The 12,752-nt window shown below is 56.0% G+C and overlaps 1 protein-coding gene across 6 annotated transcripts in view; it reads right to left on the bottom strand.

Annotated features, from left to right (window-relative positions):
• Positions 1-12,752, bottom strand: part of ADAR (adenosine deaminase RNA specific) — a 38,752-nt gene that overhangs the window by 12,488 nt on the left and 13,512 nt on the right. For 3 of the 6 annotated variants that reach the window (XM_027610602.2, XM_035722107.1, XM_027610599.2), the window contains exons 2-6: positions 4,531-5,954; positions 2,796-2,976; positions 2,226-2,374; positions 1,536-1,680; positions 1,243-1,433 (exon numbers count right to left, since the gene is read on the bottom strand). In XM_027610602.2, the coding sequence (XP_027466403.1) occupies positions 1,243-1,433; positions 1,536-1,680; positions 2,226-2,374; positions 2,796-2,976; positions 4,531-5,243 (1,379 nt within the window). In that variant the 5' untranslated portion in view covers positions 5,244-5,954. Of the gene's footprint in view, positions 1-1,242; positions 1,434-1,535; positions 1,681-2,225; positions 2,375-2,795; positions 2,977-4,530; positions 5,955-10,387; positions 10,542-12,752 lie in introns of those variants that run through there. The other 3 variants (XM_027610603.2, XM_027610600.2, XM_027610601.2) reach the window with 2 other exon arrangements.

Consider the following 12,752-nt stretch of genomic DNA (forward strand, 5'->3'; position numbering starts at 1 on the left):
CCCTGGGGAACTACGGAGCACCTTCCAACAAAGAGCAGAATGGGATGCTCCTGTTACGTATGAACAGCAAGCCGGGTGTCAGTGTGCACGGCCACGTCCGCGTCACAAGTGGAGAAACACACCAGCTCGGCCTACGCTTACATGAAGATGCTCTGGAAGGATGCATGGGGCTGTGAAGTTACCACGTGTTGGCATGTCAGGGTGTGAGGAAGGGAGAGCTGGGCCGTGGGGGAGGGAGGGGTGAGGACCAGAGTCTTGTGTTTCATTTTAAGGAGCTATATTATCTACGCAAAAAACAAAACCCTTAAAAACTGTATGTGACCTACTGCCCAGAAATGCCCCTCCTGAAGATGTCTGCCCCGGAGAGCAGACAGAGCACGAAGACTGCTTCCAGGAGCAAGACCGCATCTGACCCAGACGTCGCAGCAAATTGATTAGATCAGTAATGCAAAGTGGGGGCTATAACATCAAGAGCAATGTTCTCTTTCCTAAACTAGGTGGTGGGTACAGGGGCGGCTGTTTTAGGAAAGACCTTTATATCTCTTGCTCGATAAAACTCTAAAATTATAAGCATCTATTCAGTGGAATACGCAGCTGTGGGTGGCGCCCGGCCGGCTCAGTCCACGGAGCGTGGGACTCCTGGTCTCAGGCCCATGACAAGTCCCACCCTGGGTGCAGAGCTTACGTTAAAAAAAAAAAAAAGCTTCAGAAAACGTATAGAAATACGTAGCTACAGAAAGGAATATGATCGGTGTGTGCATCTGAGACGTGCAATGACCTCTAAGAGGCACTGGTAAGGAGGTAGGTGTAGGACAGAAGACAGGATTTATACTTATTTTTGTTTAAAAAGCAAAACAAAGAAAATGTACTAATACATGCATGGAAATTTCAAGAAGTACTCAAGAAGCTAGTAATAGTGTGTAAGTCTGAGGAAGGAAACTATCAGCCTGAGGGAGAAAGGAGACTTTTCCCTGCATACTTTTTAAGCTGGCCTGAATGATTTTCTATGCACATATTCCTTTAAAAATTAAATTAACCAAAAACAATGAAAAAGGAGCATACTTGCTGTAGGAATGACTGTACTCTCCAGACTGTGGGTCTTCCAGGGCCGGACCTGTTCCTGCGGGCCCCGACCCCGGCACCGTCCCCCCGGCCCCGGCACCGTCCCCGTGGGCCCCAGGCCCCGGCACTGTCCTCTCCCCGCCCCGGGGCGTGTGGCTGCCGCAGGGCTGGGACACTCACTTGGGCTCGTGCGGAGGGCCGGACTGGTCGACCAACTTGAACTCGGCCGCGAAGCCGTGGGAGCGGGCGTACTCTAGCAGGCCGCCCACAGGGTTGGTGTTCAGGTATCTGACGAGCTCGCCGATCCTCCTGACCTTGTTGGGCATCCCAGACTCCAGGTTATCGAAGGATTCTGTGTTCGTGCCCCCAGGCTGAAGGAGAATCAGCCACACAAAGAGGAACCATAAGCACCTACGGAAACTCTGAGGGACACAGGGGCAATGCTGAGCTGCACGGCCACTAGGACGGCCCACCTGGGTATCGGAAGGCGCCGAGCTGGTGGCCTCTCCGTGCAGAGCCTTCATGGCCTCCTCTGCAGCCATCTGCTTTGCCACCTTCTTGCTGGGGGCACTCGCGGTGGGGAAAGTGTGGGCTCCCATGGCGACACAGTACTGGAACCTGGCAGGAGAGGGGAGGAGCCGGGTTAAAGCGGCACTGACGGCAGAGACCCCCTCCCGCCGGGCCGTCCTCTATGAGCTGGTGGGTCCTTGCACACATTGCCTCTGGGCCTTGGCCCACGCGGCCCCTCTGCCTCGACGAGTTGGTGCCCTGGGCCCTCCTCCTGCCCCCGGCCTATCTCAGCCTGGCTGACCCTAAGGGGCACGTGAGCACCGAGCTGGCTGTGCCTCCTCCGGGAACCCCCTCCGGAACGTGTAGGTGTGTGGAGCCTCAGGTACGCCCAGATCTATGCCTTTCAGACCCACCACTGGCAACTGCCAGGCCGAGCGTCTCCCTAGCGCTCAGTCCCCACTTCGCCCTCGGAGTTCCCAATCCCAGACTGACTGCTCCACAGCAGCGAGCACGCCTCGTGGCTCCCCACTGTCCGTACTGAAAACAGGCGGACTGCTCAGTGGGGTAATGGGCCGCCTCTCGGGAGGCAAGCAGGAGAATTTATCTCTCTTTGGAGAAAACCTCAGCAGAGATACATGACACAAGAGATGTACTTGGGGTCATGGGCAGGGCCTTCTCTGGACAGGAGACGGAATTCACAGGAGCTCCCCAGCTTGTGCACACACTCAAGCAGGGTCGTGACGGGGTTCTTCCCAGAAAACAAGGATGCTGTGGAAGGGGTGCTGGGCTGGGACTCTGCCATCTGGAGAAAACGAGAGACAAGAGAAACGGCTGAGAAACCACGGGCTGGCGCGTCCCGGCGGAGCGGCGATGGGTTAGCCACATGCGAGGGGCTAACGTTCCAAAGGGAGAGTTTCCGGGCACGTTATTGAGACGGTCTGGGTCTCGTTTCTTATCTGCCAACAACGGTGCTTGGACTCGGCCAGCTTTAAGGTCGCTTTCCAGCCTGGAGGTCTGTACTCCAGTTGGGCTGGGAGGCGGGCAAGCAGGGGTGCTGGGTGTGAGGGTAGGGGAGCATGGCCAAGGGGGCAGCGGCGGGAGGGGGATGCGGCCTCTGAGCCACGGACTCGGCTGCTGGCACTCAGACCGCCTGCGGGGGTCGGTCAGACGCTGCTACGGCGACGTGGGCAGAGCACGGGGCCCCCAGAGGGCAGGATGCCTACCTTCTCCGACCCCTTCTCTGTGGGATCATATGGTTCTTCCGGTCTTCCGCTGTCCTTGGCTTTCGCTTCCTCCAGCAGGATGGTCATGGCTTTGAGGGCTGCGTCCTGCTTGGCCACCTTCTTGCTGCCGGCTTCAGCGGGGGGGAACTCTCGACCACCAATGACGACTTGGAATTTGAATCTTGACGGGAAGGGAGTAGATGTGTGAGTGCAGGCCGGCTGTCCCTGCCCAGCCGCCCCCCGGGGCCCTGCACCCTGGAGCCTCCTGCTACACGGAGGGGCTCTCGTCCTTTTGGAATCTCAGTCCCCTACCTTCCAGAAACAAAGCAGCCAGCGACTCTCCCCAGAGCTCACTGGAGTGAACACAGCTCAGGGGAGACCCGCTCTCCCTTCACAATGAGTCAAGAGAGAGCCTGTACGAAACACGATGAGCTAAAGCCACCACTGCAGCCACCCACGGCCTTCATTCTAAAGCAGCTGCGGCCGACCGGCCACCTCTAGGGTGGGTCCCCAAGTCGGCGAAGGCTCCTTCCCGCACAGCCTCACACTCCCACCGGCCTACGGGGATCGGGCACCTGCCGCTTCCCGGGGCCTGCACCTTTCCCCAGCCTCCGCCAGAGACCCAGCGCGCTACGGCTGGGTCTGGGTCACTCTACGGCTCCACGTGTCCGGAGCCTGACGTGAAAGGCGTTCTCCCTGGTAATGTAGAAAACCAAAAAGCCTTTGTTCCAGGCCTCCGGACTTAGCTTGGACCTCCTGTGCTCAAGTTTTCAAATCTGTTTGGCTCTTTGCTCAATCTGGGATTTCGATTTAGAAAGGTAGGTCAAATTTCTTACTTCCTGGGTCTTTTGAAATATTTGAATATGGCACCAACGTTTCTTACAGCTGGAGTCCAAAGAAAGGTTAACTGCAAAACCCACCGCTCTCCCCCAGTTCGGGGGGGCGGGGAGGGAAAAGAGGGCCCGACGGCCACCCAGCCTCTGTCCCAGACACGGACCAGTCCTGGCCCTGCCGGCTTTCGGACACACACACCCGTCTCAACAGCTCTCCTGCAACGCCTCCCTGTCACAAAGATGGTCGACGTGAGGAGTGAGGGTCACAGCTGGGACCATGGCCTTGGGAACCAGCCCGCGGCTAAGGTAAAGGGCAGCGGAACTCACTCCCCACACCCCCACCCCCCGCCTGCTCTGCGGGGCGCTGCACGGTCTCTGCCCCCGGCAGCAGCCTCATCTGGGCCCACCTGTCTCCCTTGTCTGGCCAGCAGCCTGAGAAGGAACTTTCTGATTCACAGCTCAGGAACCAGAGCAAGTGCAGAAGAGGTGTGTGACCCCAGAACCGCCACCTCTGACAGGTGGGCCGCCAACCCCGACACTACCCCGTCCCAGCAGGAGCTGCGCAGGAGGCTGCACCGCCTGGCCTGCCCCACCTGCTCCCGCACCTCCCTGGGGAGCTCCGCCCACGGAAGGGGGGAGGGGAGTCCCGGCTTCATGACCTCCCATGACACTGAGGCACGAAGGGCAGCCCAAAGAAGCTGCCTTCCAGCCAGAGCGTCAGGCTCCCCCTTGGCTCAGTGGGAACTCTGGCTGGTGCGAGGCCTGCTTTTCCTGCTCCAGCCCAGGAGGCAGGGCTGACAGGGGCGATTTAACCAGAAGCCAGAGAAGCAAAGGGAAGAGGCGGGGGCTGCCACAGGCTGCTCTGGGGTGGGGGTGGGTCCGGCTCCCAGGCGGTCTCTTACCGAGGCTCATGGGGTGGTCCGCTCTGCTCTAGCAGGTTGAACTCACAGGTCTGACTGGCGAACTGGGCATACTCGAGCAGCCCGCTGATGGGGTTCTTGAGCTGACACTCAGTCAGTTTCTTGTAGGGCGAGCAACGCGGCCAGCCGTGACTGTAGAAGGAGGGCATCTCCATGATGGCGCGAAACTCACCTGGTGCCGCGTGGATGCTATTCAAGTCATCTGGGATGTCGTCGGTGGCCCACTGGCCATTTTCAAAGTCAACATACCCTGTTCTCGAGGGGCCGTTGTCGTGGGCAGGTGGCTTCAGTTTTACTGGCTCTGGCGCAGTCCCCTGCCGGTTTTCCAACTTTAGGACTGGCTCCTGCCCATTCTGCACTTCTGCGGCTGCCACACTGTCCGAGGCGTCCGGCGCGGCCGGGTGACGGGAGGGGAGCACCGCGTCTCCTCCGGTCTCGGGGACGGCAGCTGGGGTGGCCTCGGGGCCCAGGGCTGCGTTTCTCTTCATCTGGACCCGCTCCCGTTTCTTGTCAGTCAGATACCACACGGGAGGGGTGGTGCCCTGCCGGTACACGTCACCCTGCCTCTCCAGCTCCATCAGCACGGCGTTCACATCGCGGGCCCTGGTGAGGCCGATATTCTTAGCCACATTCAGGGCAGAGGCGCCGCACACGCTGAACAGGTAGTCGCAGACTTTCTCCTTGATCTCAGCCATGTCAAAAGGTTCGGGAGGAGCTTCCAAGCCAGACTCGGAGTGTCTGTCCTCAATGTCCAAACTGGGCGGTGAGGCGGGCGTTTCCTGGCCACGGCTGGGGGCGCTGGCTACTTGGCTGTGCTGGTTCCCAGCCTGCACGGCGACTCTCCACAGAGGGGGCGTTCCTGCCTCCCGATGCAGCTGGCCCTTCTTCTCCAGAGAATATAAAACTCGATTGACTTCCTTCTTCGGGACTCTGAGCCTCCTGGCCAGATCATGTGCTGTGGCAGCCTTCCCTTCCCCAAGCTCCTGCAGGAAGAGCTCCAAGACCCTCTCTTCCTGGCCCTGGCTGATACCTAGCTCCTGGAAATGTGAGGACAGCCTGTCGACCCCTCTCCACGGCAGGGTCCTGCCGTGGGGGGCAGGACGCAGGGACCCTCTCTGGAGCACCTGACTTCTGGGAGGCACCCCCCTGGGGCCACCCCAAGTCCCCAGTTCCCTGCTCCTGGCAGGTGGTCGTGGAAACTGTGGCCCAAGTCCAGAGACGAATGGTGGCAGTGATGGCGTCTGCTTCCCAGGCAGGGGCGCTTCAGGGAGCAGCCCCTTGAGAAACTCTATCTGCTGGAGCTGGAAACGATCCGGGGGAGATCCTGGCCCTGGCTGTCGGTGTCTGAGCTTACTGTGCTCATAGCCTTGAAACGGATGGGGGTGGTATCGGCCGAGCGAACACCCCTGCAGAGGACAAGACGGAAAAGAAAGTGAACGAGGACCTCGGCGGTGAGCCTGTCCCTTCTCTCTGCCTGGGGGGCCGCACCTGCCTCCCGACGGGGGGAGAGGTGAGGGAGAGACGGGCATGTGACCCAGCAAGGCTGCCCCCCGCCCAGTACGGCCCGGGGGCCGCCACAGGGAAGAGAGAGGGAGCGGAAGACGGCGCATGCGGAGCCGCCAGGGGCACGTGGGGCGCTGACGCCTCAGGAGGGCCTTTCCCGCCACCCTAGCACATTCTCTCCCCTTCGACAGGATTTTAGGGGGAATGAATCCTCCCACTTTCCAAAGTAAGTACCCTTTTAAGATAAAGATAAAGAAATACTTATTTTGTTTTTAAAGCAAAACCGGAAAAACTTAAAAATGCCAGTGGAGTCCCGGGATCAAGAAGTGGCCTGTTCAGGACCCCAGTCTCAAATCTACCATTTGGATGGCGAGAACAAAATGCACGTGGGCTGGATGACCTGGAGCCCCAGCCCTTCAAGGTGGCAACGGGGGCACCTTCCCGCCTGGGGACCTCTCAGCTTCCTCTGCTCGCCACTGCCACCCCGGGAGGCCCAGAATGGTTTGGGAGGGCAGGATGGTTTCCCTAGGAAAGGAAAGACACACTGTCCTCACACTTCAGTGTGGTGCTCAGGTTTGGAAGAGACACCAGGCACTTCTGCCCGAACCCCCCAGGCTCCCCCGGATGTGTGGCGCTGGCGGGGCCCATTCCTGGGCACTTCAGTCCCATCCCCCCGAGTCCCTGCGCTGCCTCCCCACAGCTGCTTCTGCCTCCTGCCCTTCAGAATCCTGTCCCCCGGGACACAGGCGGCCCCGAACGGTCACACCTCCCAGAACACTGCACACCTGTGTCCCCTACCCACACGGGCCAGCTCATCCTGTCCCAGGTGCTGTCCACCGGATGGGAGAGGTGGCAGGAGGTATTTAAGGGACCTGGGGGGCGACATCTAGAAACGACATTTCCTCCTGCTTGTCCCTCCCATCTGAGCACCCTGAAAGCCCCAGTGACCTGTGGGCAGCTATGCCCTGCCTTCAATAACCAGCCTTCTCTCCCCCACAGCCCGTCAGCACCAGGGATTTTAGCACGTGGCTCGTCATGCTCACGGCACCCTCGCTCCTCAAACCCGGAAACGCTCTCCCAGGAAAGGACCCGTTGGGCCTCTAAGGCAGGTGCACACAACATGGGCAACCCTGGGTCTGGGGGCTGAGTTTGCCGAGTCCCGCTCTCTTCCGGTGGCAACTTCCCTGTGTGTCTACAGCTTCCGCCCCGGACCCCTGTGGGGCCGGCGCCCAAGGGCCCAGCCGTGGCTGTGGTCAGCGGCTCCCCAGGCTTCCTCATTCTGGCCTCACACACATCCTCAATCAGCCCGGGGCTCACGGCCAGTTCCCTCCTCTACCCACGGGCCCTGCCCCCTCTTCCCACACCGAGGCTTCCACAAGGTGCTGGCAGGGTAACCTCCTCCTCCTGAACTTGGATTCAGTGTCCCGCCTGGTGGCCAGTCCAGTTTCACAAACACACACTGGCTCCCTGTGGATGGAGACTCTTCTTTACCAACGCCCCTCCCACGGTCTCCTGCCCCTTCTCTTCTGCTGTCTCTCCATGTCCCTTTCTTCTACTCTTAGGTAGAAACAGTCCCCAAGGTTTTGTCCAAGGGCCTCTTCTTCCTCCCCCAGGTTGATTTCACGCCCCCCTACCTAAATTAGCCCTCTTAAGAAACAACAGTGTTCCAATCTATTACCCCCCGCCACCACCTTGGAAAGCTAAGACTTGAATTTCCAAATGCCCAGACAGTCTGTCCACCCTGCCCTACTTCAAACACCACATATTCTGAACCAGATTAACATTTTTCCTCAACCCAGCCCCTTCTGCTATTCCTACGACTGTTGACAGCATTGTTCTCCCCACGGTTATTAGGGGTAGAAACCTGAGCCAGCTTTGCTGCCTGCCTGCCTTCCTCACCTCCCACATCTACTAGGGTAGTTGCTAAGTGCTATCTTGTCTACCCCCAGCCCATAGTTTCTCATAAATGTGTCTTTTTCCAGCTCCAGCCCCTAATTACTTCTCATGAGGCTGCCACAAAGCCTCGATCTTTGTACCCCTACATTCCAATCCAGTGGGCCTGATGGTCTCTCTACTGCCCCCGTTACAAGTCTCACCCTTTCCTTCGAGTTCTCCTTAAATGCCACCTTCTTCTGGAGACTTCTGACTCACAGCCCATGGAAGTTTCCTCTCCTTGAGCCCCTCCCTCTCAACTCCTATTATACCACTTACTTCACCTTTGGTCATACCACTGCGTTTTTTTTACTGGCGCATACAAATTGTGGTGTATCTGCAAGGTGATTACCAATATTAAGTGCTCCAGAAATGATACTCAAGCCTCCACTCCCGATATTCTCCATCAAGTATTGATGCGGTGGGGACACAGTCTACTTCACAGCGAGCTCCCGGGGGGGGGGGGGGGCGAGGACTAGGCCTCAGTTATCCCTGCACACTCCTAGCACTGAAGATAGCACCTGGCATCAAGCTGATCCTGAACCAACATTTGTTGAATTAGTGATTGCAGCAACAAGCCGTCCCTAGAGGGTCAATCCCGTCTCTTTGTTGTTCCTCCTGCTGCACACTGCCCTGCCTCCTACCATACTGCTAGGGACCAAAGCGTTATGCGGTCACAGAGAGTGAGTGCCCAGCTCACAGCTGAATTATGGGGACTTCAGGGATTTTCCCATTAGCTGTTGGAGTGACCTTGGTAGAACAATTATTTTACAAAGCAGTTAAAGTCAATCTAGCTAAATGCTAGATTTAAACTGCTGCTACTTGGCTAAAATCTGCAAAATATTTGAATGTCTATAGAAAAGGCACCCGTAAATTATGACACATTCATGCTATGGAACAGTACTTTTTTTTTTTTTTTTTAAACAATGTGTTAGGATCTATTCATATCCACCTGGAGAAAATCTAGGAATGATACAATGTTGAATTAAATAACAACAAAAAAGCAAGTTGAAGTACAGATAGGTTCTATGCGCATTTTGGAAACAGAAAGCAAAGTCTCACCATTATGTGCATGTGTGTGCACACTGGAGTGAACACAGACAAGAAGGAAGGAAAATACACATGTATTTGTTTACAATAGTTATTTTAAGGAAATTTACAGGGAGATTATTTTGTCTTTATGCCCCCTTAAGTCTTCTAAAAGCTAAGCCAAAGCATGGCTTGAGAACAGCCATGTGGAGAGGCTCTGTATGGTGAGAGCGAGCTTGTGGCAACCAGCCCATGGGGATCCTCCTTCCTAAGTCCCTCAACATCCCCAAGCCACTTCACAGCCATACCCCATCATTTCACTTTCATCTAATCTCTGTGTTTAGGATCCAGAGCTGAGCCCCCACCTGTACCACATGGGCTCCACAGGGTCATATATTGGTATGTGTGAAGAAATGCTTTTCCTTCAGGTCAGGTGTCCCTAATCCTTTGGAAGAGGGGAATGAAAAATATATATATAACTTTAAAAAATGGAAGTATAATTACAGACATAAAATTTATCCTTTTCAGTTTATTATTCTGTGAGTTTTGACTGTATGGAGTCACATACAGCCCTATAACTACTACACAATCAGGATGCAGAACATTTCCATCTCCCCAGAAAGTTCTCATGCACTCTGCAATCAGCTCCTTCCCCGACACCCAGGCCCGGGGTCGGGCCACCAACAGGCAGCCACCATCTGCTTCCTGGCCCCCTAGCTTTGTTCTTCCCACAATGTCAAGTAAAGGGACCCAGAAGCGCACAGTCTTCTGAGCCCAGCCTCCTCTGCATAGGGGAGTGGATGTGAGGTTCCACTTGTGGAATCAGGAGCTCCTCGCGTTTCTGGCCTAGCCACATACACTGTATGGAGCTATGCAGTTTGCTAATCTGATCGATCATCTGTTGGAGGGCATTTGGGCTTTGCCAGTTTTTAGCAATAACGAATACAGCTGCGATGGGTATAAATTTTCTCCTACAGGTAAGAAGGGCTATTTTTCATTTCTCAAAAGCCTAAAGAAAGTGGAAAGGGTGCAGAGAGGGAAGGATAAAACTGAAGCATGTTTCCCAGGAGGTGCTAACTCTGGGCCCTCGCCGAGAGGGAGGGGGCCGCCTAGCCCTGGGCTCAGGCCGCGCCCCGCAGACCTGGCGCATCCCCCCCTTAAGCGCCCCTTCCCCCACACTGCTCAGCTCTGCAGAATTCACAGGCAGGCTGCAAATTCCTAGAATATGGCGCACGCGCACACACAACAACCCCCCCCCCCGCGCGCGCACACAACACGCCACGCACCCTGTCACCGACCCAAGCGCGAGTGCACGCAGGGGTCAGAGGAGCGCTGGCCCAGCAAAGTCTGGCCTGCCGAGGCCGAGCCGACTTACCTGCCTGGGGTCCATGGCGTCCCCGATGCATGTCCTGGGGCGGTGCTAGCGAACCGCCTCCCCTCCCCCTACCCAGGCGCGACCCTCCCCAGGTGGGCCGCCCCCCGCAGCCGCCCCCCACGCGCAGACGCCAGGTGCCCCCGGGGTCAGCAGCGCAGTAAACAGCTTGGGCGCGCGGCCGGTGGAGAAATGGCCCTGGTTCAATTTCACTTTCGTTTCTTCAGAAGGACTTCCCCTTTGGAAAGTTTAGCGGGGAGGAGGGGTTTGAACCGAGCCAGCAGATTCGAACCTGATCTTTTCCTTGCGGGACAAGATAGCCTTTCTTTAGGAAAGCAGCCATAAATGCGTGCATTGCCGTGCTCAGGAGTACAAGGGGCAAAGTAGAAGGAAAGCAAGCCTCGCTGCGCCCCAGCTCTGCGGAAACAGCCTGAGGCTCCGGCCTCTGCCTAGGGGTCCAGCGCTAGTGTGGCGGCCTCGCAGAAGGGGGTGGGGGCAGGTCTCTGCAAATGACTAGTCCCCGCCGCGGACCATTTATTCACGTTCCCGGCACGTTATCAACGAACTTAACCCGACAACAGCATGGGCACAACTTAGGGTCTGCACGTTCCTCCTCCAGGCAACGGTTAAGTCCCTCCCAGGCATTACCTCCTCCGTGGTCCCACTCTGCAAGGTAGGCATGATTCTCACAGGACTGATGTGGAAACTGAGGCTTAAAGGGCTGATAAATCCACGCCTCACTCTGCATCACCCCCTGGGCTCCCCCGAGTTACACCTTGACTTCCCAAGAGAGAACTTATCCAGAGGGGGAAAGGCAACGCTTTCCCGATAGGCTTATACACTTGCTCTGTGTTGTCCAGGAGATCAATTCTAGTGATAGGCAGTCCCCACCCCTCCCCAATGAGAACTTTGTGTTTCCTCTGCACTTCATCCCCATTGCCTGTGAGAGTCACAAGGCGGCCCCTCCCAGCACGAGGTCCAGCTGGCGCCCTTTCTCTACCATCCCCTCCGAGCATCCCCACCTTCCAAGGGTGCATCATCCCAATTTCACATTTCCAGTGCCGTGAGCTCTTTCTCCATTCTGTGCCTTTGCACCTTTATTCCTTGGCCTAGAATGTACTTCTTCCACTCCTGATGAAACAGTCTTGATCAAGATATTACCTCCCACGGAAGTCTCACCCCACTCTGGGCTGGAGAGTGGGTGCAGTTTGTAATTCCTTATTTTGTGCTTCTCCATGAGTCAGCACATACACTACTAGAGCACTTTCACCAGCCTCCGAAAATGCCTCAGTCACTGAACAGAACTTCCCTAAGTGTGTGCCACGTAAGGTGTTAAGCACTGAGGATATGCATCCTCCACTAACAGCCTGGTGGGGAAGAATGGCCCGCAACAAAGATCACAGTGCTGTGAATTACTTGGTTATGTGTCTGCCTTGACAGTCTTCTCCTCCAGGCAGGAAACAGGTGTTATACATCCTCACATCCTCCACATAGTAACCTTCAGAGGGTTGGTTAGCTAATAGACCACTGGATAGAAAGACCAGGAACGTCCAAAGAAGAAATGGAAAAGATGGACAAACCTACAAAACAGGACTCAATACTCAATTTCACCGTATGGGGGAAATGCTCAGGAAGGCCACAGAGACTTACTGCCCTTCCCTCAGACAGGCACCTTAACCATCGGATCAGACCAGGTGGGAGCAGCTCCTGATCTCTACAGGAAACAAGTTTCCCATTACATAGGAAGGTGTGAATATACACACCCTACAATTCAGCAATTTCACTTCCAGACCTGGATACATGTACATGGAGTTCACAGTTACCTTATTCACAACAGCTCCCAGCCTGGAAGCATCCCAAATGTCCATGAAAAGTAAAATGGGTGAAGGGTGGCATATGCCAATGATGGAATATTCTATAGCAGCAGACGTGAAAGAACTGTAATCACGGGGCGCCTGGGTGGCTCAGTCGTTAAGCGTCTGCCTTCGGCTCAGGTCATGATCCCAGGGTCCTGGGATCGAGCCCCGCATCGGGCTCCTTGCTCAGCGGGGAGTCTGCTTCTCCCTCTCCCACTCCCCCTGCTTGTGTTCCCTCTCTCGCTGTGTCTCTCTCTGTCAAATAAATAAATAAAATCTTCAAAAAAAAAAAAAGAACTGTAATCACATGCAATAAAGCGGGTAATTATCGAAACACGATAGCAAGTGAAAGAAGTCATATCGGCCCTATCTGGTTCCACATCGTGAAGTCCCAAACCAGGCAAGACTGTAGGAGGCACTGCATAAACGCCAGGAGGGGGTTACGTCCAGGGAGGAAGGAGGTGACTACGGATACTGGCTGCTTCCCCACAACTCATTAAGCCACACACTTG

The sequence above is a fragment of the Zalophus californianus genome, chromosome 10 (assembly GCF_009762305.2).
Source record: "Zalophus californianus isolate mZalCal1 chromosome 10, mZalCal1.pri.v2, whole genome shotgun sequence".
NCBI classification, from domain to species: Eukaryota; Metazoa; Chordata; class Mammalia; order Carnivora; family Otariidae; genus Zalophus; species Zalophus californianus.